The sequence below is a fragment of the Diorhabda sublineata genome, chromosome 5, assembly GCF_026230105.1.
Source record: "Diorhabda sublineata isolate icDioSubl1.1 chromosome 5, icDioSubl1.1, whole genome shotgun sequence".
In the NCBI taxonomy this organism is placed as follows: Eukaryota; Metazoa; Arthropoda; class Insecta; order Coleoptera; family Chrysomelidae; genus Diorhabda; species Diorhabda sublineata.
In genome coordinates, this window is record NC_079478.1 from 8295080 (window position 1) to 8322005 (window position 26926).

The following is a 26926-nucleotide window of genomic DNA, read 5'->3' on the forward strand; positions in this document are numbered from 1 at the left end:
TCATAAACAGAAATGGCATCGTTTTGTTTTTATGATAAAAAGTGTAGTTTTCTTAGCCGTCTTCATAACTGTGAAGGTATAATGGTATGAGGATGGCATTAGACTTTATGGTTTCAGACAGTTCCAATTTCTTTCTTCAATAATTATTGGAAATAACTACAAAGCAGTAGTATCAAAATCATTTCCATATTTTGAACTTATTCCGTGACTATTACAATAGGATGATGCCCCAATTCACACTGCAAAGGTTCTATAAGAATCGATTCAAAGCCCGAATGCTTACAGCTCCCTTCCAAATCTATAATAAGATATTAAAGATAGTAAGAGAAGTTTTTACAAATAAAAACATTATGTCAAAAGCATACAATTTCCTTGTAACAACAATAAACTTATATTCATTATTGCTGTAACTTTTTTTAATAAACAGAAGCAAAATTTCGCAATTAATTAATTACTTAATTTTCTGAAAAAATTTAAAAGAATATGTAAGAAACTTGTGAAACTATTCAACTGAGTAACAGGGTAGAAACGAAAATACTTCAAAAGGAGATGTTTACGAAGAACTTTTCTCTTTATAATCCATTAAATTTTTCCAAAACAAAATCTTGACACCGCGCAACGAAATTATGATTTTATTCATTATTACTGACACGTGTTGAACATTTATTGAATGGCATCAGATCTTTTGCTCTTTATCCAAAATTAAATCACAATTTATGAGTAATTCTTCAGTTTATACGTTCAATTAAATAAACTGAATAATCAACAAGTCAAAGAATGAAGGTTTATACATACGCTCCATGTCTATATATGTTCAATTATCTACATATCTTCTCCAAAAACATTAAGAATCTTTTTTTAATTAATTCTGTAGCTCCAATATTACTAAAAAAATTGGTCTACACCTTTTATTTGCCCGGATCTGACTGTCGACTTAGTTTGAAGAATTAAAGAGCTCTAACTCATACGTTCCATGTCTATATATGTTCAATTATCTACATATATTTTCCAAATATACACCCCACAAAAATTATCGCATCCCTCATTATTTTTTAAATATTTTAAATGTGTTGCCTGTTTTTCGAATTTTATTATTATTACGAATTAAAACATCAACAGATACGCCTTTTGCAACATTTATTTTATATCAGTTTAATCTACAGAGGAAAAAAATTTTGATTTACCAAAACATAGAAAATATCAAAAAAATTGTACAAAAAATCTATACAAAAAAATGAACGGTGCTTAAACTAAAACCAGCCATTGAATTTCCAATAGCGTGTGTTGCCGCCTCTCGCTCTAGTTACAGCTTCCATTCGTCTTGGAAGACTTCTAAGTAGACGTATACTTGCGGCATGTTTTCCCAGAAGTTGAAAATAACATTTTGAAGATCATCTGTTCTTATTGGTGCCGGATGTTGCTGAATTTGTCATCCTAGATGGTCCCAGACATGCTCTATTGGGTTAAGGTCCGGGCTGCGTGCAGTTCTAAGTACATTAGCACAGAGTTGTCACCGATATGAGGCATATAGGGCACTACATGGGGATATTGGTTATGTACCTGTCAGCATTTAGTCTTCCATCATTCACTGGTACTAACTCCGTGCGACCCTCGAAAGAAATTCCTCCCCAAACCATGATAGAGCCACTACCAAAGCTTTCTGTTTGACCAAAATTAACCTAATCACGCCGTTCACCACGTCGCCTATATACTGGTATATGCCTATCTGATGAATACAGACAAAATCTTGATTCATCCGTGAATAAAATATTGAACCAATCTTGAATATTTCAATTTGCTTGCTCTCGAGCAAATCCCAATCTTGCTACTCGATGTTTCCTGGTGAGACGTGGACCTCAAGCTGGCACTCTGGCTCGTATACCTGCTTCTCTCAGCCTATTTCGAACTGTTTGTGGGATTATTCGGACATTACGATCAACCAACAGATCTGTTTGCAGCCTTCGAGCGGTGGTATGCCTAATTCTTAACGCCGTTAACCTCAAATAACGATCATCTACTACCGAAGTTACCCTTCCGCGGCCTTGTCCGGGTCTTCTGGTTAACTGCCCTGTTTCTTGGTAGCGAATAATAACTCTGGATATGGTGCTTTGTTGAACTCCAATTACCCCGGCAATGTATTGACTGCGGCCATCTTGTATGAGCGCGATGATTCTAGCGGCTTCTTCATTCGTCACATGCCTTGTTAAACGTTGAGGCACATCCATTACTAACAAAATAAATTTAAATTTTCACTATATAATAACACAATTTGCTTAGAAAGTTCTCGATCTCAATGCATTCTCCAAGACAGAAATTATTTACTTGAGAATTTTTGCTTCCAAAAGAATTTGTAAGATATTTTTTGCCCATGATAAGAAACCAGAAATATCTATTAAGTTGATACATATACAGATTGTTCTAAAAAACTAAAAGTAATAAAAATATCCTAAAGTACCAGTGATGCGATAATTTTTGTGGTTTGTATGCATTAAGAATCTTTTTTTAATTAATTCTGTAGCTCTAACATTACTAAAAAAATTGGTCTACACCTTTCATTTGCCCGGATCTGACTGTCGACTTAGTTTGAAGAATTAAACAGCTCTAACTCATACGTTCCATGTCTATATATGTTCATTTATCTACATATCTTTTCCATATACATTAAAAATATTTTGGAGTTTATTGGAGTTTACTCCTTAAGAATCGATTTGCATATATAAGGGGCCCGGTATGAGAAAAATGTGAGGAGTAAAATCTATCGATGAATGACATCGTTACGTTTTTGGTGCGCACCCTATGATGCGCAACTTTCTAATTTGTCAGTGTCGACATACTTATATTGCTGTTTTTATTATAAATATCAATAATTAATATTGTTATTGTGAAGTTTTAATTTTTATCATTGTGTTCCGCTAAAGTGAACTGAAAGTATTTTCAAATAACTATGGCAGAAAGAGGTGTAGATGCTATTGTCGGAACATCTAACAAACACGTGGTTGCAAGGTACGTTATAATTCATGTATTATATGTATGAGCATGTGCAATTTGTATTTATTAAATATTTTAATAATTATCGATGTAGTTCATATAAATATATATTTGAAAACAACACATAAAATTAGATAATCAACCCAATATTAATTATCGAGATTATTGACTATTGTAAAAAGTTTAATAAATTGAATAAATATATATTTATATATGTATATTATTTTCATTAATTAACAAATTTACCCTTTTATACAGTATCAATCTTTTTTAAGTTAAATAAACTCTTTTTGCGTCTGGTTAGACTATCGAACTTAAGGAGTAAACTCTAGTCGTGCGTCGGAGCTAACACACATTTTTTTTTTATTAATTCTGTAACTCTAACTACAATTTTATTGTAATATTTACCGAACATTTTTCCATTCTATACCACATACATTGTGAGTTTTGGTTAGAGGCTTAGTAGAGCCCATATAGAAAATATCTCAAAACTCACTACAATTTTGACTTTCTCCCTAGAACAACCAGAATACCATCTACTTTCTTTCATTCCCTGACACATCTTTATTACGTTAAATTCGGGACCAAATTCTCGCAATTCATATTAAGCAAATAGAAGTTTTCAGACCCAGTAACCGATTCTGAGCTCCATTGGACTCGTAGGGGTAGATGATACACGAGCAGTGAATAAAAATTTCTGGTTAGTTTAAGGTACTTCGGAATGTGTATTAATTGTGCAGTAAAGAAATGTGTAACTAAATTAGAAATTAACGTGTGCTCAAATTCTTTCCACCAATCTGGAGAAACAGTAAATGATATATAAAAAAATATACGTATTATAATGAGGATATAATAAAATCTACTATTCTTCAATATTACACAATTTAAAGTTTAACGCATAGTTATTCTAGCACAAGAATCACCCTCTGAATATTAGTTGTTCCCATTCTCAGTGCGAAGAAAAAATGAATATCGGGATAAGGGATGTGAAGTGAGTCTATAATAATACTCGTGTAGCTGGGAAATCGTGCGTGAAACATATGCCTGTCAAGCGACACGCGCCGCATAATGACGTAATAATGTATTGATACATGGATTTCTAACCCTCTATTTTCTCGAAATTTTCATTTTAGATTGCGGAGGGGCGCTATTTCTTAACTTATAACTCTGATTAGCATTCATTTCGATGTTTATACTAAAAAAATGATGGCTTCGACGTATTTGTTTTGTATTACGTTATTTCTTATTTTTCGTTAGTGAGTTTCAGCATTCATTTCGATATTCATACAAAAAGAAGATGACGTGTTCGAAGTAACTGTTTTGTATGACCTTATGTTATCAATCAATTTTTCTTGTGCTATACAGAGTGGACTACAGAAGATAGTCCACTTCGATTTTTGACGCAGTGTTTATTAAATTTTGAGAAAATGCTGAAACGCTTAGAATTATAAGATGAAACACTCCGTACAACTACAGGTCACTGAAGATTACTATAATGGTGTCGATTACGCGATTGAATGAAAAACAAAATGCTTTATGCAAGTTATTGTTTCAGTATTTGAAGTAGTTACTGTTCTTTTCTTTATTTTTATCGGAAGCAATAAAAAAATCGATAGGAAACGTTCGATAGGTACCATTTTTATAATAAGAATCGTCAATCTTCTCAGAACAGCCAATAACTGCCGAGATGACCTCTTCATTGTTGGAAAATCTTTGACCGAGCAATTTTTTCAAGTTTGGGAACAGAAAATAATCCGAGAGGGATAAATCTGACGGAAAGGCTGCATACGGTAGCAATTCAAACTTTTATTCATTAATTTTTGCCATAGCAATAACGGATGTGTGAGCTGGTGCATTGTCTTGTAGAAACAACTCTTTCTTCGCTCAAATGTTGGAATAAGTTTTGCATAATACTCGCCGCTGATAGTTTTTTCTTTTTTAAGATAATCAATGAAAATTAACCCATGCGCATTCCAAAAAAACTGACGCCATGACCTTGCCTGTAGATGGACAGTCTTTCTCTTCTTTGAAGCCGGTTCTCCCTCTTCAATATTTTGTATTTTGATTATTCTTTTGCTGCAAGTTATAAAACAGCGCAAAAATTCGGCTTTATCTGTGAAACATTGGCAAATACTCGATAGAAACATCTTCACGGCGCTGTTTTTGTTCTATTATAAGCGAACGCGATAACCACCTTGTGCACATCTTTCTCATGTTCTAACTTTCAGTTAATATGCGATATACCACACTTTTTGAAATGCCTACTATGTCTAGCACGCGCACTTTCAGTCAAAGATCATCCAGTACCGCTTTGTGAATTTTCTGCAACATTTCTGAAATCGTCAGCTCAATTGGTCAATCTCTGCGGTCTGCCGTGAGACCCGATAACTTGAATGTTAAGCGGGCAAATTCGGTGTTCATGAGTTAAGTCTGCTTGTCGAGCAGGTCTTGCAAAAACTGCTCTAGGCGGGATTAAGTTAGACAACTCGAAAGAACTTGTTCATTAAATAACTATTTTTGACAACTATCACTATCAAATTCTTTTTATCTTTATACTAATAATTTACATACAATTATGATAATAATAATAACCTAACCAATATTTCATTTAATTTTGTAGAAAACTACTTAATTACTGAATAAACAATATCTCCTCGCCACCAACTACCCTTGCGTAAAAGTTAATAAAAAATGCTTAAAATGATTTTAAGTATCATTAGTGAATATTCTATATATAAAGAAAATTCGATTCGTAAGAAATTGATACTACTAATGTTGCTTAGTTACCTGCTGGGGGTGGTCTTCCTATTAGCCCCGTCCGTGCTCGTAGGAAGTACATCGATTGTAAGAGTCCATCCAATGGTTGCACTTGTAGTTAGCGAAATGGCCGGAAATGCAATCGACGTGTCGAGTATTCTTTATTTTCCTCATTGTACACTATCTCTTTGATCTTAGTAATTGCATTTTTCACACGAACCAGTTTCAATCATTTCTTATAATACATTTTTACTAAGTATCGATGTCATTATTTAATGAGAAAAAATTGAATACAATTGAAAATTATTCAACCATAAAGTTACTGATTCATCGATACATAATAAAATGTTATCATTGCTCAGTTAGTTCATCGAAAAGTTACATTTTGTATTGCGTTTTTCAGAAGATTTCAATTTTTTTATGTGTAAGTTTTTGGGGTCGCTATCTAAGCTCGGCTGCCATTTTAAAAAAAAGAGTTTTCGCGCTTCATCTCGTAAACCTGAAGAAAATATATCACCGACATTATTTGTAGCAAATCAAATTTTCTACATCTTCATTTATTTTATACTTTATCGTAAAATGGAAAATTAAAAAGTTGTAAGCTAAAATAAAGTTTCGTTTCAGCGTTTAAATTTTTTTTTTTTTTTGGCTAATTCACTATAAAATAATCTACTTTTCAGTTAATTAATTTATCGGTGTCTTACAACGCTCCATAGTTAACAAAGTTCTTGAATGGACAATATTAGAACACTTAAAAACATATATATTTACCATAGATTTTTAAAACAACAGTTAAATTGCACAATTAGATATTTGTGCCTTTTTTATATAAATATTATTATTAGAATTGATTCCGAATCAGTTGGTAACCAATTCAACTTCTTCCCACTTGCACTGCAACATCAACGGTTCGGTGCCCTATTTAAGACGTGCAAGCTGCAATTTTAGGGAGAAATCTGGTTACTCTTAACCTAACAACCAACCTATCCATGAAGCTCCAAAACCATGGCAGTTGATATAATTATTGATAGTAATGCACTAATCACTTTTTTACTTCGTTACTTACTTAGTTTTGTTATCATCATTTTTAAACCGGTCACAAAATATTGAACCAAATTTTAGGAAAGATATTTGCTTAATTCACTTATTGAATTTTTGTTAGTGGCAGCCATGATTCAATGGCAAAAGATTTGTATAATATCAAGCGATGTGCAATATTCATCTGTGCAATATTTTAACCTCGCAAGAAATTACATGCAATCTCTTGCATCATATCGAGCGGCCTCTGATGGAAACGGAAGATATAAGTTTTTAATGATATCGACAATCAAGCGATTATAGGAATTTAAAAGTTCGTTGTTTGCATCCATATTGTTACGAACTGACATAGATCGTGAAGTCAGTCCTGTTGTATTATGGTTATATTTTTTCCAATACAACGCCAATTCTTTGTATTGTTTTTAAAAACTGCTTACATTATGTTATAATTGTTTTTATAAATAAAGTTTTTATTTGTTTACGCCAAACTGAATATTTCGAAAATTCTGGACATGATTATGTACATAAACGAGTCGTAGTATTCCGTAAATAATCTGATGTCGTAATCAACATATCGGACTAGTTTGGAATAAAAGGTGTATGTAAATAAATTAGTGTGGTAAGAATTAGAAAAGTGTTTAGTAATAAATGTCAGTGCGTAGTTTAGTGGATATTCAGTAGTTTAGTGTCTTCAAATTTAGTATATAAATAAAGTAAGTAGTGTGTGTAAATTCATCCCAACGGTAAAAAACTTTACTAGATATTTTTATAAAAAATATATATAATAAATAATTTCCAACTATGAACAAGTTACATGGTCACTTTGTATATATATAAATATTTATTTCATTTACGATTAGATTGTAATCCATTTCATTATTATTTTATCAGAATTTATATTAAAAATTTACGCTTCCGTAAGTACATACCTTTATTTATGGAATTGAAATGATTTAATTAAACAATGCATACACGCTTTTATGATTCCGAATATTTAATAAACAAAAACAAGATTAAAAAAAATACGTACTTGCGACACATCCGGCTATGGATACTACTGGTGACAAAAAACAATACAAACTTCTAAACCAGTATTGAAAAAATATTATGAGAGAAAAATGGGAATTTGAATACAAAACCATTCACCAGCTTATTTCCAATTTGCCAATTACAATAAACATGACGGCGAAAATAAACAATAAGTTAAACGGGATGTAGCACCATCTACCAAACACTAGAGAAACGATTTCCTGCAGATTTTGTATCGTTATTAATAATCTCTGTAATTGACATAGTACAGGGATTTTGTCTTCTTAATTTCATTTTCAGAAATCGTTTTCCATCAAGTATCAGGTGAATTTAGCAGATGGGGCATTAAATCGTAATGCAGTTTATCTAATTGGTTCGCGAAATAGTAGAGAAATAGGCAGAGGCATTGTCGCGATGAAACAAAATTCTTTACTTCAACAAATAGATCGATTTTCGGTATGAAAAGTATCAGCCAATCAGTTATCGTTCTTCCTTCTTCTGAATAATCAATCAAGATTACATGTTTGGAATTATTGCTTTCTTGGAAGCACGTTCCTTGGATAAAGTTCATTATTTCGACTTTATTTTTGTTTCTATGATATAATTTGTATCCAAACACGAATTACATTTACCATTTTTGGAGTAGTTACAGAAGAAGAAGGTACCAGAGAACACATTACAAATCATTCCGTGTGTCGGATTAATTATTTTTTATCCAACAATGTCAACAGATATCTGACACAAGGAGGGAGCTAGAAATTTAATCTTCCTTGGCCTTGGCTACCTTTGAAAAGTCACACATTCGTCAATTTGCTTTTGTAAATTAAAATCTCCCTAGATGTATTTTTATGTAACGTTCCTGGCCCCGATCAGACTAAGAAATTTAACAATCTGTCGACGACGTTCTAGAAGGATTTGTTGACAGCAGCTTGTTACAATTTGTTTCAACTCTACGAGACTACTATGAAGAAATATTTCAAATGATTTATCACCCACAAATTCTGCAATACTTATGGGAACTGAGCCAGACGATTCAATAGACAGCGATTTTTAAGTTATAAATAAATGTTCTTAAAAATAAATCTTAACTTGTTTGATTCTGTTAAATAATACAATAAATCCGATAATGAGTTGTTGATAGATCATAAAGTCTCACTATTTGATTAACAATAATTAATCCAGAAAATAGATACTAATTACCAAAAAATCTATTCGACCCTGCCAGGATTCGAACCTGGAATCTTCTGATCCGTAGTCAGACGCGTTATCCGTTGCGCCACAGGGCCATGAACAAACCGTACACAAAGATATCACAGCATATTATAATTAAATAAATATTTTAGTATTTTTAAATTATGTTAATATATATAAATAACATTCATAACAACTCCACACATAGCAAAGATTCATGTATTACTTTCAAATGATGTGCCTACGAAAATTTACAGTGAACTATAGTATAGCTTGCTTATTTTCAAGTATAGATGGCGGCAGAATATTTCAATAGCAGCTTACAATCAGCTGGTCGTTTTTATTAATGTTTAAGATGTTAGTTGGTATTGTGACAGGAAGAGAGTAAGTAGTTAGAGTTTATTTCACGAAAATAATCGATAACTAGTGTAATCAATACGTTTTTTGTGAAGTCATCTCTTATTTTGAACATATTATGAACAGTCCACATTTATCTAAAGGTAAGTTATAATTCCTAATACTTATCACTTCATACAAACAAGTTTTTGTTGTATCTATACATCATAATTGTGTTTTGTAGCCCGAAATAGCAAATGTAAATAACATGATGTCATCAACCAATGCGCTAATTTTTATTGTTGCAATCGGTTAGTGCAATATAAGTACCTTTGAAAAATTGAAATGGTAATGAGTAGGTATTTGAAACATTTTTTATTGCAATCTACAGGGTGTTATTGAAAAAACTTCTCACATTCAATATCTTACTCCCAATAAACAATATGATCGAAAAACTGAACCATTTTGTTTTCAAGAGTAGCACTTTGTAACCCTTAAGAGGGAAAAATGTTTCTTTTAGAATCTTGAATGGGAAAGGCAATTAACTGGCACATCATTTTAAATGGACACTTAATATGTTTCAAATGGTATTCGTACTTTTTTCCCCTTAAATAAAATAGCATTCAAAGTTTGCGGTGGTACTTAACCTTCACTGAAATACACTTTTGTCTTGACTCTTTTTTTTTGTTTTATCTGTTGTAAAAAATTGGTTTCGAACAAAATTGGACTTATTGTTGAGGTAATTTTTCCTAAGCCTACGCCCTACCGCGCGCTGAGACGGATTATTTTCCGGACATACCCTGTACAACTGTCAATGCTCCATTTTGTCAACGATACTGTTTTTGAAAGGTAAATGATAAACGTGTTACCTAGGTCGGAAAATGTTAATGACCTTTGGATAATAAAACTGATTAGTGAATAACTTCATAGGATGTTTATTTAAGGTGAAACTCATTATAAACATTGTATAATATTACTTAATAAATTATTTAAACAAGAAAGTGTATAAGTTAATCACTTTAAGAATAAAATGAAAAAGTAAGTTTCTACGAGGGTTAGTTTAAGGTATACCAACTCTGCCAATCTGTCACTATTACATTTCAGAATTTTATACGGTTTGTTTTTCACATACGTCTCCAAAAGTCTATCTCTGTGGCTTTCAGAGAATTTCAATTGAATTTTCTCTCTATAAAGTTAATATTAAAAATAGAGAGAGCGAGGTATGGGAGCTTGTTCAAGTGGACCCGAACTGCTGATAGATATTAGAACACCATGTCAAAGGATGAGAATAACGATTTTGATTTTAAAAACGAATGGAGAGAGATAGAGAGTGGTAAACAAATGCCCTTTTTCACTCTTTTAATAGTACAATTTCACTTACGTACCGCTCTCTTTAACACATTCAAGATACGGCCGATCTTTAGTCATGTCGCTCTAAAGCGACGCCCGAATCAATAACGCGCTTCATGTGGTGAGCTTATTGCAACGTTCAAGCGAAGACATCAAAATGGCCGCATTTGGTTAAGAAGTGTTGTTTCATTAAGACAAAGCACCAGCTCACACATCCGTTATTGCAATGGCCGAAATTAATGAAGTAAAGTTTAAATTGCTACCTCATGCACCCTATTCGCCAGATTTAGCTCCATCGGATTATCCCCCATCTGTTTGTCATGTCGACAGTTTATGGCTATTTTGAGGAACTTAACGATTCTTATTATAAAAAGGGTATCGAACTTATTGAACATCACTGGGAAAAGAGTATAGAGTTAAAAATAGATTACGTTGAAAAATAAATATATTTTTTTCCAAAATTTTTGTGTTTTCTTTGTTGGGCCAGGTACTTCTGGGACCTGGTATTTAATAGTAATAAACAATTAACTTAGTAATTGTGATTTCAAAAAAACAACATTTTTGCCTTTTTTCCATTCTGTATTTCATTCTAACGGGTTAACAGTATTTTTCAAGAAAGGATTCATATGCCGAGAATACTTGGTGCGGATCATACGTTCGTGTCCATTAAAGATTCTTCTAAAGGATATCTTCAAACCTCCTCGTATAAAAGTTTATACTATAATCACCAATCTCTCTACTCCTTCCACCCGGTATATCCTTGTATCTATTCGTCTATAGTACCGGTTAATTTCGCAACCTTCCGAATTACATCAAAAAATTCTTCCTGAGTGTGTTTGTTCAGTAGTAGGTATCATATTTATTTTCGTTGTATTACCTCATAGTTGTAGTTTGTTGTTATAATGAGAGAGAGAGAGAGAACGAAATGATAGGTTCATAAATAATTAATTTCGTTGTGCTGCTAACCTTATTCCATTGCTATTTTTAAAATGAACTCGAAATACCTCTTTGAGTAGGACATAAATGAAATAGGCGTACCCGCAGATATTATTTTAGGTTAAGCTCTAAAATAAAAATTACGACTAAAAGGAAAATTGCAAATTTTTGAATGAACTGTGGAACAATGTGCTGTTAGAATAATATCCAAATATATAGGATAAGCTTTATACAGGGTGTCCCACGACGAGTTAAAATTATCTGTATATGGCAAAATACTTATAGTAAAATCATGAAAATTTCTACTTTTGGGTTTTGGTATACGATCTTTTTAACTAAAATATTTCCAAAGATGGCCGACTCCCGGTTCTACCGGAAGTCGACTGTAACTTTGTTATTTTAAACGGAACACCCTGTATATTTATACATTTTTGAAATCTTTTTATCTAAAACTTTTTTTTGGAAAATGCGTACTTTTTCACCGTTGCAAACCTTTATAAATTATTTTTTTACGATAGTTAAAAAGATCGTATCCGAAAACCCAAACGTAGAAATTTTAATGATTTTACTATAAATATTTTGCCATATACAGATAGTTTTAACTCGTCGTGGAACACCCTGTATAACAAACTTCATTTTTAACTTTATCACTTCTCATTTTTTTATTCTGTTTTCATTTACTAAACATTCACCACGAAGTCACAGACCTTTTACTCCAACCAGTGTTTTTATGAAAATCAAATCACCAATTCCTGGTATTTAGTTTGAATTGATGTACAGGCTGAGCTACAAAAAACAGTATAACCCGACATTTTGAAGTATAACAATTTAAAGAAATGCTACGTGGATTTTTGTTCTAGAGGAATACATTTGGTTAGAGTAATCAGACAGATCGTCATCTATTTTTATAGATATTTACATCCTCTTTGCAAAGAAAAGTGTTAATTGATTTAAAGAGCAAAACCTCTTGAACGGTTGCTAATGTGTAATTTTTTCTGTCAAATGAATAAAATATTGTAAAAAATCAGTAATTTCATACAAAGGCAGCTTGTTTGATCTTTTTGTTCGTTAATAGACGCTTTCTGGATACTTTCAAAATGTTATTTTCTATTGCTGAACAAATCAAAGATTATTTTAATATTTTTTGAAAACTGTGGGGAAAACAGCCAATTTATTCAATTAACATTATAAACACAAGCAATTTCATAACTCATACGTATTAGATCAAATCCCTGGATTTTGTCTCGTTGAAACCAAAACTTGTCCAACAACTTCATGGATATCAAAGTGATATACCCTACGCTCTTCATATGTAAATCGGTGATCTCCGGGCGGTCCCATTATAAAAAGTGATTTCTAAAGAACGTGTTCCTAAACTTTTTAAATTCTATTTGCAATAATTATCGCTGTTTGGCAGTACGTAAACATACGAAAGTACTCTTAGACAAATCAAATCAAAAAGAAGAAATCGTATTGAAAGTTCTTCATTGTAATCAAGCCTTAAACTTTGGTTTACTGAAATCACAGTGGACATTGATATACTTGTATCACGAAAACAGCCAATCATCACATTCATTTCTCGACTTAAAATGAAGTGGAAATTACCATGAAAGAAAGGAAATATAAAATTTATAATATCTCGATGCTGACATTCCTGAACCCTCGCTCTTAGACTTGCGAAAAATCTTCGATGCATAGCAGTATATTATCAATTTCTTGACGAATATTCTGCTTCAATTAGATTTCATTGTCCTAGGTTTATTCATGTAAACTAATAAACAGCTGTAGATAAGTCTGTGCTGCAGAGAAGCCATGTAATATCTCCTATGCGCGATAACATTTCTTTAACCACCGATAAACTCGTTAGATGACAGGTATGCCATCTTGTTGTATCCATGTTCTATTGTTGTAATCCTCAAAATAATACAACTCTTGTTAAAAAAGAACATTCTCACATCTTCTGCAGAGTTAACAAGTACTGAATCAAAAAAGTACTTTTGGAAAATGTAAAGTTCTTTGGTACCTTAAGTGAAGCTTTTCAAGAAGTAAATGTTATTAGAGTTGACAAAACTTCCGATCGACCAATATTTTTTTAAATTAAATCATTCTCCACTTCCAATTCTTGCACTAACTGTAACTGAAAGGGATGCATTTTTGAGTCCAACTTCAATATCCAACGGAAAGTTGTATAGCCATAAACCATCTGAACTCTTGTTTTAAAGATCGTTCCGCACAGTCTCATTTACTTGCGCCACGGTCTCTTCGTTTCTCATATTTTTTCGCCGCTTTATTTGTTTTACGTTAATAGTTACAAGTTTTTAGCCCATGATTTAATTAAATTTACACTTAGGTACAGACTAATATTGTGTAATTAATAATATTATCCAAATACGGCGAGTAATGACGAAAGAAACCATATTTCATACAAGAGAGAAACCGCGCAGCTCCTGCGAGGGAAAAGAGAGACTCTTGGTTCATTTTTGAAAGGGATAGGGACATTTTTATAAAGGATATAGAGATTTCGGGGGAGAAATCGTCCTGATATAGGAAAACTTTTCTTCTGCAAGGCGCGATTCCTACACCGGCTACAAAAGTAAAAAAAATTTATGGTCCGACCCGTATATTAAACATATTTCAATATAAATTTTGATGAATGTTTTTGAGTCATATATGTGATAAGTTTTCTTTAAGGAATGCCTCTAGCATTCGCATTCCTATACCAAAGTTTCCTTTACCATTGGGTAAATAAAGGCCACCATTCCCCTGGTAATGTATTAGAAAAAAATGAATTGAATGGTTTGAAACGCTCATGGATTCATTCTATTTAATCTAATAAGCTCCGAAATGCTTTGACATAATTCCGAACAGCGACTCAGCAATTGTATGGAAGTCGAAATTTAAGATATCGAAAATTATCAACTCAGTTTTATTTGAAAATGCTTTAGACAACATGACTTATAATTTAGTTAATTTTCGTTACATTTCAATTTATTATTATTATTATTATTATTATTATTATTATTATTATTATTTCATATTGTTTTTGTAAAATTTGGTTTAATTTATTTTTGATGTGATAGAAAAAAATGACTCATTAACAAACCCATTGGCGTTGCGTCCCATTTATGAGAGGTGTAAATATTGACAAAAATCATTCTACATGTCTTTCTAATTATATTTCCATACGAGGTATATTCCGATGTGCGTATCTTAAAATTATGTCCCCATTAGACAAAAATCAACATTTTTCAATATCTTAAAATTTGATATCGTGGTAACCTATTCTACATACATAAAAAAGGATTTATGACAAGTTTTGATATCGATTACTTGATATACATTGATTTTTGAAAATTTTTTTCATTTTCCTTCCAAGTGAAAATCAATTATTAATCCTATATAAAAGAACCAGTATGGTTTTAATAAATATAAATTAAAGTTTATATGAAAGAATTAACTATTAGATTAGGTGCTAACATAATTAATTGTTACAAAAGCAACTTACACTTCATCTGTTTGAATTAATAATTAGTTCTACGACGTTGTCCGATGCCTAATTGCCACCCATGCATCCATGATAATCTTGGTCTTCCTCTGACCTCTTCTTTCTGACCTCCATTGGTATCCACATTTTTTTAGGGCGTCCATTTCCGTGGCTTATATTTCTTTCTTTCATTCTCCACTTTTCCAATCCCACGTATTACCAAAGTGAAATGGTATAGAAACTAATTTTTTGAAACAAATAGTTTGAAGTTTAAACTCGTCCCGGTTTGTCAGTCTGCTATTTTAACCGCTTTATTGAGATCGAGAGATATCGTGGAAGATGGATTATGAACAAGGTATTAACTTTACTGTTTATGGTAAGTTGAAAAAGTACTGGTACTAGTCTAGTAATAACTAGACTATTTATAAGTGGTATAAACAGTTTCAAAGTGGAGAAAGGGTCAGTTTACAAAACGATTTGTGAAGAAAGATACTTGTAAAATGGATCGACAGCTTTCTTCTTTAGTATTATAACGTAACTTGCCCCGAGTCACTTCTTGTCTGTCCAATCCGTCAGATTTAACATCGTGAGACTTCTGGTTCTTCCCGAAAATAAAAAATATACTAAAAGGGAAAAATTTTGACACCTGACAAAAAAGCAGAGCAATTGAAAGCCACTTAGAAAGAATCCTTGCTGAACTGCTTCCAGTCAAAGATACAAGGTTGATAAAAGTGCTAAGAGCGGTACCTTGGAGGCGATTATTTTAAAGTTTATGTTATGTTCCAATTGAATTTTTAATAAAATAATTAACCTCACTTTTTATCACACTTTGTATATTCGAAAAACGTCTAACATTTATCACGGATTAAACGAAAATGTTTAAAACATCATTTTCTCCGATAGCTTCGTAACAACCAAATTTAATTCAAAAATTAACTACATACTTAATTATTACTTTGGTAACGAAATTGTCTTGTTTAGAATAAATATTTATATTAAATATATAAGATATTATTTTTGTCATTGGTATATTAACAAAAATATGCTGTTGATATCTGGTTAACAAAAATCAAGTATTACTCAATCATCTTGACTTTCTTTTTGGCATAATGTGTTATTGACGCATTGATCAATGATGTAATACTTGTCTTTTAGGTTCAAAAGAGCCTCCGCCATTAAAGGGTAACAAAATTCGACTATACAGCAACCGGTTTTGTCCGTATGCTCAACGAGTGGCATTAGTGTTGGATGCTAAAAAGATTCCGTAAGTATATAAACTTTATTTCACAACCAATTTTTATCGCCGAAATAGCTCAGTTGGGAGAGCGTTAGACTGAAGATCTAAAGGTCCCTGGTTCGATCCCGGGTTTCGGCATTTTTTTTTAATAAAAATTATTTATTTTATACAAAGCAAATTTATAACAAGAAATTTAAAGAAGAGAATATACAGGTATAATCATAAATAGCAAACAATAGAAGTCTCTACATAAATTTAAGTGAAATTTGATTATATCATCACTAAAATTGATGATGAACCATTTTTATGTTAGAAACTGAACGTTAAGTGTGTTTTTACAATATGTAATCTGCACCAGGGTCGTCTTTATACATAAACCCAAGTCTAGGTTTCCGGGCTCAGGGAAGACCCTAAAGGACCAAATAAATAATACTAAAAAAATAATTAAATGAATTTCTTTATAAAATATGTAATTATAACATCATTGAAACAAATTTTATCCAAAACACCAGGCTCAATGTATCAATAAAAAATTGTTCCATTTCTTATGTCTTAGACCTTTTGATATATTAATGCATCTAAATGTTTTTCATTTTAGGCCTCTTCTGTTTTAAAACCAAGAACATTTAGATGCGTTAAAAAATTGTTTGATATGGAAACACCGCGTTAATTTCTTTTTTACGTGAATTGATATGTTTCTTTCAAAAGATTATGTAATCTTGTCTACCGAGAACCTTTTGTTCAGAAAGAGCCCTATTCTATGTTAGGTCTAGGGCCCCCTGGTCTTGATAGATGGCTCTGACCTCTACAAACGCTCTGTTATATCTTACCATAAGTTAACCATACTCCAGGCTTCTCTCTACTGTCAAGTGTTGCTTTCTAATTTCGTACTTCCATGAAATAGAAATATCGGCATTTTTCATTACCTACTGTTTTCGCCCTCACTATTTATATATCTATATTTGTAGATATGAAGTAGTCAATATAAATTTATCAAATAAACCTGAATGGTTATTTGATAAAGTACCAGGTGGAAAGGTTCCAGCTCTGGAAGTTGAAAATGGAGAAGTATTATGGGAAAGTTTAATCATTGCGGATTACATTGAAGATAGATACCATCAACATCCTCTTTATCCCAAAGATCCTTTACAAAAGGCAAAAGATAGGATCCTTATAGAACAATTTAACAGGGTAAGTTGAATATTTTGAAACTGAATAACACAATTTATGAAAGATAAATATTTTATCTTTACATACTTTATCATCACAAAGTTTATTATCAATTGAATTTATATTTTTAAAAATTTATTATACAGATAGCCTATACTTAGGGAAAATGAAATTGAAAACCCATTTTCAAGTAATTCTTAGTTTTTCCTACACTTTTTGAGAAATTTTGTAATTTTGTATACCGATTAGGTTAGGTTTTTGTCCACCCAATAGTTTGAGTGATACACAACAAATGAAAACAGTACGATTTATTTGGATATTTATATTTTAAAAAACATAATAGATAAGAATATAATTATCTACATTATGTAATTGTTACGTATTTCAATGTTTGATTCATTGATGTTACTCTCTATTATTTCGATGCACAATTTTGGCATTCTCCGTAACAATTTCGAAAAATAATAGTAGTCTATTTGGTTCCCTTCGTTTTTCATTAAATTCTAAAGATGTGAAAGTGGAAATAGGACACTGCTTTCTGACTTACCTCTCCCACAACAATCAATAGGATTGAGGTCGAGGAACTGTGACGACCAAATTATTACGTGTAGTACATTCCTCCTTTCCATTTCAAATACTCTTTGCACAGTTTCTAAAAATTCTGGGGATCGCTGTCATGCTGGTAGATACATTTTCTGCCGATCAGGCGCTAGCCAGAACGCACTACATTTTCTTAATATCTTTTATAACCTTCATTCTTCAAAATACTTTCAATTTTTACTACGTCTCCAGCCGCTTTTCTTCCAAAACATCGGCCAAACCATCACCGAGTTTCTGCCGTGTTTTACAATCAGGATTACAAAGGAATCTAATACCCTTTGACCAGCCCACAAACTCTCTTCTCTTAGACATAAAAACCTTAAACTTTGACTTATCACTCTATAAAACTCTCTCCCAATCTTCATGCGTCCAATTTTTTTGTTCTTTAGCCTACTGCAACCTCTTACTTTTATTTTTACTTTTTAAAAGAGGTTTTTTCACTCTCACCCTTCCAAAAAGGTTTCATCCCCCTCTCAATCCACTTTTCACTGTAAAAGTACTCAAAGGAAGAACCCTAGATTCATAGATCTGAGCTGCTATCTCTAGGCCTGTGAGTCGTCGATCACATTTAATTTTCGAAACTATACGTTTATCTTCATATATTGCAGATATTGTGATTTTTCGATGCAGCTATGAACGTTTTTCATCGCGAAAGCTCCTGCTGAATGCATATTTTTTTACGCTATAGTCCACTGTTACTTTTGCCTAGTCTGGCAATGCAAGAATTTTAACCGATAGTTCCTTGGTTTTATCCATTTTAAAAGTCTGAAAACAATTCGTATACGAACTTCATAAAAAGATGTCTTGATGCAAAAAAAATAAATTACAGCACGTTCTTGCGTCTCCCAGGAATAACTGGGACTAAACTAAAGTCATTAACACCAAAGAAAAAATTTACATTTGAGGAATAATAAACAAATCAGCCGATACTTGCACGTTTCAACTTATCGCACTCACCGACATAATATAAACCTTACGCCATTATTTTTAGTTGATAAGAAACCGTTTTGAACTTTCCTTGACAAATGAAAGAGAAATTTGTTAAAGTGTATTATTTTGAAATTCAATTATGGGGTGGACAAAAATTTTGACCGGGTAGTCTATATTGTTCTAGATAATTAATACAATGTACCGAATGATGGTGAGTATTGGTCGAATGAATATCAATGATGACGAAGTTATAACGAAAGGTCTGTCAACTTTCGAAAAGGAACTAAAAGATAGAGGAACTCCCTTCTTTGGAGGCACCAAACCGGGCATGTTAGATTTATTGATATGGCCCTGGTGTGAAAGAGCGGACATTTTAAAAGTGTTTGGCAACCAACATCTACTACGAAGGGACAGATATAAGAAATTGGTATGTAATATCATCAGGTATTATAACAACAAAATATACTATAATTTATTTATCTAACTTGACACCAACTTCATCCTTATCTCTTTATCACTATTATTTTAGTCCTAAATTAATTCCACCTCCATATGTTAAATACATATTTTTTACTTTTAAGTCCCAGAAGTTTGTGCTTAACAAGATCATATAATCAAAATATACCATCATTAGACTTTGATTAACTAAATATTGTTTAGTCTTCTGGCCATTTTACCTCTTAATAATAAGCTTTTCCACAAGAGTTGTTAAACGAATTCACAATTCCAGTCTGTAGTATTTTTCTATTGAAATAGTGCTTTATTTCTTGCTTTTTATGCATATTTTCATTAGAACAAATTGAGATACATGGTTCCTTTCTATTGCTTTGCAAGGCCTTTCTGACTTGCTTTCAATTGGCTTAAGTTATATTCAAAAAAAAAATTAAAACTGGAAGTTTCCAAGGATTATATCAAGAACTTTTCCCATGAACACATCGGTCCAGTAACTTTTAAAAGAACGAAATCAATCATATTTACGTTAGGTTTCAAGTGCATCCATTTTCCAGTTGATGAGGTAGGCCTACTATAATCACTACTATTTTGGGTATAGAGTTTACAGTGATTCAATCGATCATCATCTATCTCTGTGGTATCCATTTCGAGATAGGCATAAAATTTTCGATTGAAGTACAAAATGACTATGAGTAGGAAAAATTACACATCAACATAGAATCAAAAAAATTTTTGGGAAAAAATAACACCTCAAAATTCTCTACCTTACATATCGACGAAGATAGGATAAAACGATGTTTTTTGTTTTAGTTGGAGTGGCGCAATCAGATGAGTGAAGAAGCTATCGTGAAAAAGAGTTTACTTCATTCAGATTACCACATTAAATATTTGCAATCATATAGAGCAGGAATGCCTGATTACGATTTAATTTTAAACTCCAATTAAACCGCAAACAAACTTTATATATAATATATCCTCACTTTATATACTTTCAAAATGGCGCAAGTATATGTACTTGGTAAAGAAAACTGTTGTCAATATCACATCCTACCTTACTGCGACTTTATTATAATAAGTAATATTCACTTAAGCCTTATACATTTACAAAATATATTTTGCAAATTTTGTTCATTTTATAAATATACGTTAATTATTTATTATTGTGGCATGGATGGTTGAACATAATTACTAACTTTAAAAGATAGAAAATTTATTGATTTATATGTAGTATCTAAGAAGATAGGGTTGACTCCAATCAGGATAAAATATTAATATCAACTATTTTTATTTTATTTTAATCCAAGGTTTATGAAAGTAAAAATATCTGATTTGTTTAGAAATCTACGATGGAACAAAAATTGCAATTAAATATTCAAACTTGACTTTCACTAGCTTCATTTGATTTTTACATAAAAGCCTAAAAATCTGTGTTATATACCTACATTTTATGCAGGTTTATATTTAATACGTGCATTTTTCTTCATACTATTTAGAATAAATTTCATAAAATTGTGCACTAGAATTATTTTTTTTTTGAGGCTCAGTATAACTCTTGAGGCTCGTGTAGCACCATAAAGCCAGAAATTAATCATGTTTTACATTTAATTTTGAATAAATTTCCAATATGGTATATTTTATATCAAACATAACTATTTTAATACTTTCAGAATGAATGTGAATAAAATTTTTGTTACTACTTTTTTGTATATTAATGGTGCTGGTACTTAGAAGTATAATAAATATTTTTTGAAAAAAAAAACTAGTTTTATTCAAGAATTAATTTAGTATAACAATCAAAAATGCTGTAGTTAATTATTGACCTGAATTTGACACCATCCTATTTTCACATACCCAACACTAAACAGGGCTTTTCGTGATAGCCAACCTTTAGACATTCTCCAAAATGAAAATATAGAAACTCATCATGGAAAGAGCTTTATTTTTTCATGTATTAACAAAGCTGTCAAACTGAATACACTGTTTTCTATCATCATATCAACACTCCGTTTAAGTTATTCATTTCTGGCCATAAGAGTACCTAATACGTAAGTACTAAATAAATTCACCATTTACGTTTACTGTATATTCATTAAACTTGGCCTATATTTTCTTCAGAACACAAAATATTGTCAAATCTTTACATATTATTAGTCCATTGTCTATCCTAATACGTATTACTAGATCTTCTTCAACATGATTCTCAATTTTGAAATAAGTATAAGTCGAAGGCGTTTCTAAAAAACATTTCATAAACTAATTGTTTAATATTTACAATATTTTAGTTTAAAGCAATAACACTGCTATTTTCGAGTCTATAAAACATCTAATTCAGCCTTAAACTCGTTTAGTTTATCAATTAAATCATGTTTAATTATTTTAAAAAGCATTTTTAAAAAATCAAACCAAATAAACGGGAAATAATATTGGCGATAGTATTTATTAGTAAAGGCGGTGGATAGGGATGCCCTTGTTACAGATTCTGTTATTGACACGACTATTATTAATTAGTCTTTTAACGCGTATTTGCTTCGACTTGTGTGGTCTACAACGTTTTATACTTATATTTTTGTTATTACATCACCGCGATGATATCACATAAATTCAATTCTAATAAATGGAATTTATACCAATTAAATTTGACAACATTGCAACATAAAACTTACTTTTCATTTACACAGATAAATTATTAAGCTTAAAGAATAGTTTAACTTCATATTGTGTCGTAAGATAGTGTACGCTATTTCAGCATTCAATTTGTCAGGCAATTTCTCGTGACGTTCAATGTTTAAATAACAATTTTAAATAAAATTCTTTATTTACTAATTTATTGTTTTAATATCAAAATATTTAATATAAAAAGATTAATTTAATTATGTCGATAAGACAAAATAACGCTCAACAGGTCTCCTACTGTGTAGGTTTTTCCCGCTTTTAAATTTCCCAACTTCTATATTGGACTTTATAATACAAGACATTAAATTATTTGTTTGAATATTGAGGTACTTTGATAGATAGAGCCCTGGAATATCTCTTAATAATCGATATTAAAATTATTTATTATTTAATTATGAGATAAACTTTAAACAATTTTATGTATATATAGTCAATAAGGGATAAAAAAGAAAAATAGATGACAGAAATAGAAATTTCCATCATCAGTGGCGGCGCTTCGACGTTATAAGTGAGGAAGCAAGTTAAAATATGAAACTAAAACTGGCATTGTAAGAGATTGTTTCATGTTATAGTTTGATTTTCGCAGCTACAGGTATTTACTATAAAAATGCGAGGAAAACTAAATACGATTGTAGTTGTCATTGGTTGTACAAAAGTACAAATGAAGGAAGTATATATAAAAATAATAGGCAGTTAGTAATCTAAAAGAAGTAGATAAATGTGAAGTTAACCTGTATTTATTTTTGACATAGAGGTTATGTATCAAAATGGCTAGCTCGTTATGGAATGTTATTTGTAAAAATATAAATGGAAATATAGGGCTTTCCGTTTGTGGATCAATACGACATGGACATCATTTAAGAGGAAAACCACCAGGTGTTGCGAAATCCTTAGAAACAAAGCTAGCAGGTAAATTCTAATATACATATTCACCTGATTCATATTTGGATATTGGATAAAATTTTATTCTAGAAGCCAATTATAAAGACCCCTCAATTCATTATCGCGTTGATATAGGACTACCTCCACCGCGTGTTTCGAGAACGAAAGTATTACAAGATAGGTTAAAATTATTAAAAGAACAAAGAAAAAATACTGCTCTTGAAAAATTAGCTAGAGATAAAAAATGTAAGTAACTGGTAATTTCTATTATTGTAGGAAATTTATAAAAGGAGATTTCCTTTATATTTAGTATTTGTTTCAATTACAATAAATGATCTCAGTTAATATGTCATTCAAGAACAACATTATTAATTGATGATCCTATTTAGTTCATAAAATATTAGAAGAAAAATATTTTCATTGTCTAATTTTAAAAACAGTAACATTTATGTTGACTTTTTGTTGCTGATACAGTTAGATTCAATTAACCTCCTTTATTCATAAAAAAACTATAATTATTAACATTTACAGTATTGATAAATTTAGAAGAAACTCATAAAGAATGGTTGAAAACAGCAGGACCTCAACAAATTAAACAAATTGGTGATCATTATGGTGTTTTTGAACACTTATTTGGTGATGCATATTTCTACCCTAGAGTACCTTTAAACATATATTATGAAACTGAAAATGGTGATCTACCCGTTTACTTTGGAAATATTATAAAGCCAGCAGATTCAATTAAATGTCCAAAAGTTTTATATGATAGTGATGAAAATATACTTTGGACATTAACATTAGTTAATCCTGATGGGCATTTTACAGAAAATTCAAGTGAATATATCCATTGGTGTGTGTAAGTATTTTATTGAGTAGTGTCACTAATTTTAACAATCAATTTAACACACAAAATACCTAAATATTTTGGTGTTAATATTAGCTTTGTTCACAATAAATATACTAAACATGTTCTCTCACCAGATTCATGTGCAGCTAGAAACATATTCAGAATATATTTGGAATGTGTGTAAATTATTTAGTACAAAAGAAGCTATTAAAAATATTATTTAATGTAAATTGGAGTAAAATTAATACATTTTTTGAAATTAAAAAGTTGACTATAAAATTTTCAAACTGATGCCAATGAATTAAAGTTAATTTAATCTGTTGATTTAATAATTTGACCACATTGTTCTCTTAGGTATATAGAAAGATGTAAGTAAAAGTAAAATTAACAAAATGTTTAGTTCATAGAAGATTGGAAATTTAAATGGCTCAAAACATCTGTGGAGAAAAATGAATCCAAAATGATCTTTTATTAAGATTGAAAGATAATGGGACCAGATAAATAAATATACTTATAATTTTTATAATTGTGGTTATTTTTTAATTTGAATTATTCAGTATGTCACTGTTGTCAACATTATTAGTATAACTTAATTTTCATATTTTGTATGTTTGGTATTTATTATTGCCCAATAATAATGTAAAAATTGTGTGGTTTAGAAACAATTCCTGACTGTTAAATAATATTGACTATTAAAATTGTGAAATTTAATTTCAGAACAAACATACCTGGAAGTAATATAGAAAATGGAGAAACCATCATTGAATATTTGCAGCCTTTTCCACCCAAAGGAATTGGATATCATAGAATGATATTCATACTGTACAAACAAGATAAGAAATTGGACCTCTCTTCATTCAAAAAAGAAGGAACTTGGTGATTAAGTTTCTTATATATTATCATAAATTGAAGACTCTGTTGATGCACAATCTGTTGGAAATTTCTTTCTTCAACTGATTCTTTCAATTTTAATTTAGTGCATAGAAAGGGACAGTACCAAATGTAAATTTTGGTTGAATTTTATATTTCATTAGGTACTATTGTTATGTTGGAAGCACTGAAGTTCCAAAAATTAGTAGAAACAGTTATAACAATAGACCTTGGTTTAGGTTTACTTTTATGATAGGTTATAGATTTCTTAGTTTTCCTTAATAAGGAGATAATAAACTCATGAGATAAAATTAATGTTGTAAAGAGCAACAAATATTAGCATCATGGATGTTAGAGACATCTTTGGATATTTTTTATTACATTTATGGACCAAATCCCCATTAACAGTGTGTATCTAGGGAGTTTATGTTGTTATATAATGTTTGAATTTAGTTTAGATATTTGCTAGTTATATTTGGAATGGTGATAAGATTTATTGATGTTTTAGCCTAACCTTATCAGAGAGAACTTTTAATACTTATGATTTTTACAAACAATTTCAAGACAATATGACACCAGCTGGTTTGGCATTTTATCAGTCAGATTGGGATAAATCTCTAAAAGATTTTTATCACCACAAACTAAGTAAGTATAAGTTTACTAAAATTTCAAATTGGATGTTCGTACTCTTAGAATAATTACTGATAAGTAGACACTATATAACAAATATCAAGCAACTTTCCAAAAGCCTTCGACCTTTTAATTTGAAATGTAAAAATTTGGTCACATTATGAGAATTTCCTGTAACTTATCTTTTTTCAAAAATGATTAATAAAATTGTGGACCTTAGTCACTTGATTTTTCCTCTTCTGTCAATTGAAAACTCATCTGAAAGGACGTCATATTGAACATTAGGAAACATTCAAAAGGTTGAAACCTACAAACTAAAGTCTATTCCAATATCAGATTTCCAGCACTCCTATGAGGAATGGAAGAGGCATCTTTAACACTGCGAGGCTTTCCAAAGACATAACAATCAATTGTATCTATACTCAAATAAAACTAATTTAAAGAATCAGTCTCAACAACTCATATTTTAAAGAAAACAATGGTAAATGTTATCATACTGGTCGCTTTCATGCAACCTTTCATGGATGTCTCATTGACAATTTTTATTACTTACTAATATTAGAAACTATTTTGCAAATATTGATGTTTATTTTGCAGCTAATGTATTTTATTGCTGTTATTAAATGCCTTTTATATAATCAATAATTGAAGGAGTTTCAAATAAATCACTTTCTTTGATCATCAAACATGAAGATATGTTTTTGTTTCAAAGAATAACAGAAACTTAATATTGTATATTTTAATTTCAGATATGAAGGAACCCATCTTTGAATATGACTTTCCTCCACCATACATAAAGAAACAGAAATGGTTCCCTATAAGAGAACCATTTAATTTGTATATGGACAAGTACAGAGATCCTAAACAAATTAACAAAGAATTTTTAATGCGTAAAATGAAAAACGTCCATCCGTTTAAAGCTCCACCACCTCCATTACCATATCCTAACGCTGTTTATTTTGAAGGTTACATTCCTTCCTGGCTTAAACTTGAAATTAGAAAATCGAGGCTGAAATGGGGCAGGATAAATGACATAGAATAAAATAACAATGTAATTAATTAGATGTTAATACATAATTTTCAATTACCAAAATTGATTTTGAGAATCTAGTTATTTACCTCAACAATTTGTTTGAAATGCATAAAATTATAAGTTAGCATTTCAAACTGTTTAAGAATTTCTAAACTAGTAGATATTATTTGAATGTATGAGTTCATACAAAAACAGTAAATATGATATATAATTTTGTAAGTAGATGTCCATATATAATTCAAATGAGCAAGGAAACAAACCGCGCCACATCGAAAGATATTGAAAATAATTTCTAGAACAGAATTGTAACACAATCAAATTAATACGTTTGAAGAAGCACTAGGTATTTATTATTTAAAAAGCCCAAATTGGTACTACTATTCTCCATAACCACGAGACACTTGATGTTCAATTGAACAGAAATTATATAAAAATGTAGAGCATACAATTTGTTTTTAAGTCTGTTATTTTTCACTAGTAGTTGAAAATTCA

At 30.8% G+C, this 26926-nt stretch overlaps 2 protein-coding genes and 2 non-coding genes across 5 annotated transcripts; 3 read left to right on the plus strand and 1 right to left on the minus strand.

The window, feature by feature from the left end:
* Positions 1-9025: 9025 nt before the first annotated feature.
* On the minus strand, positions 9026-9098 carry Trnar-acg (transfer RNA arginine (anticodon ACG)). The gene has a single exon. It is a non-coding gene; the product is annotated as a tRNA-Arg (tRNA).
* A 209-nt stretch (positions 9099-9307) lies between these two features.
* Positions 9308-21258, plus strand: LOC130444575 (pyrimidodiazepine synthase-like). 2 transcript variants are annotated; one of them, XM_056779784.1, is made up of 5 exons: positions 9308-9503; positions 16265-16373; positions 17315-17537; positions 19231-19473; positions 20310-21258. In XM_056779784.1, exons 1-5 carry the CDS (start codon positions 9479-9481, stop codon positions 20442-20444), a joined length of 735 nt encoding a protein of 244 aa, XP_056635762.1. In that variant the 5' UTR covers positions 9308-9478; the 3' UTR covers positions 20445-21258. The 2 variants fall into 2 exon arrangements, with proteins under 2 accessions (XP_056635762.1, XP_056635761.1); XM_056779783.1 differs by lacking the exon at positions 9308-9503 and adding an exon at positions 15270-15485.
* Positions 16412-16484, plus strand: Trnaf-gaa (transfer RNA phenylalanine (anticodon GAA)). Its single transcript has one exon. It is a non-coding gene; the product is annotated as a tRNA-Phe (tRNA).
* A 1459-nt stretch (positions 21259-22717) lies between the features above and the next one.
* LOC130444576 (39S ribosomal protein L38, mitochondrial) lies at positions 22718-26494 on the plus strand. The gene is made up of 6 exons (XM_056779785.1): positions 22718-23081; positions 23145-23300; positions 23586-23910; positions 24619-24777; positions 25280-25416; positions 26151-26494. Exons 1-6 carry the CDS (start codon positions 22940-22942, stop codon positions 26441-26443), a joined length of 1212 nt encoding a protein of 403 aa, XP_056635763.1. The 5' UTR covers positions 22718-22939; the 3' UTR covers positions 26444-26494.
* The last annotated feature ends 432 nt before the right edge of the window (positions 26495-26926 follow it).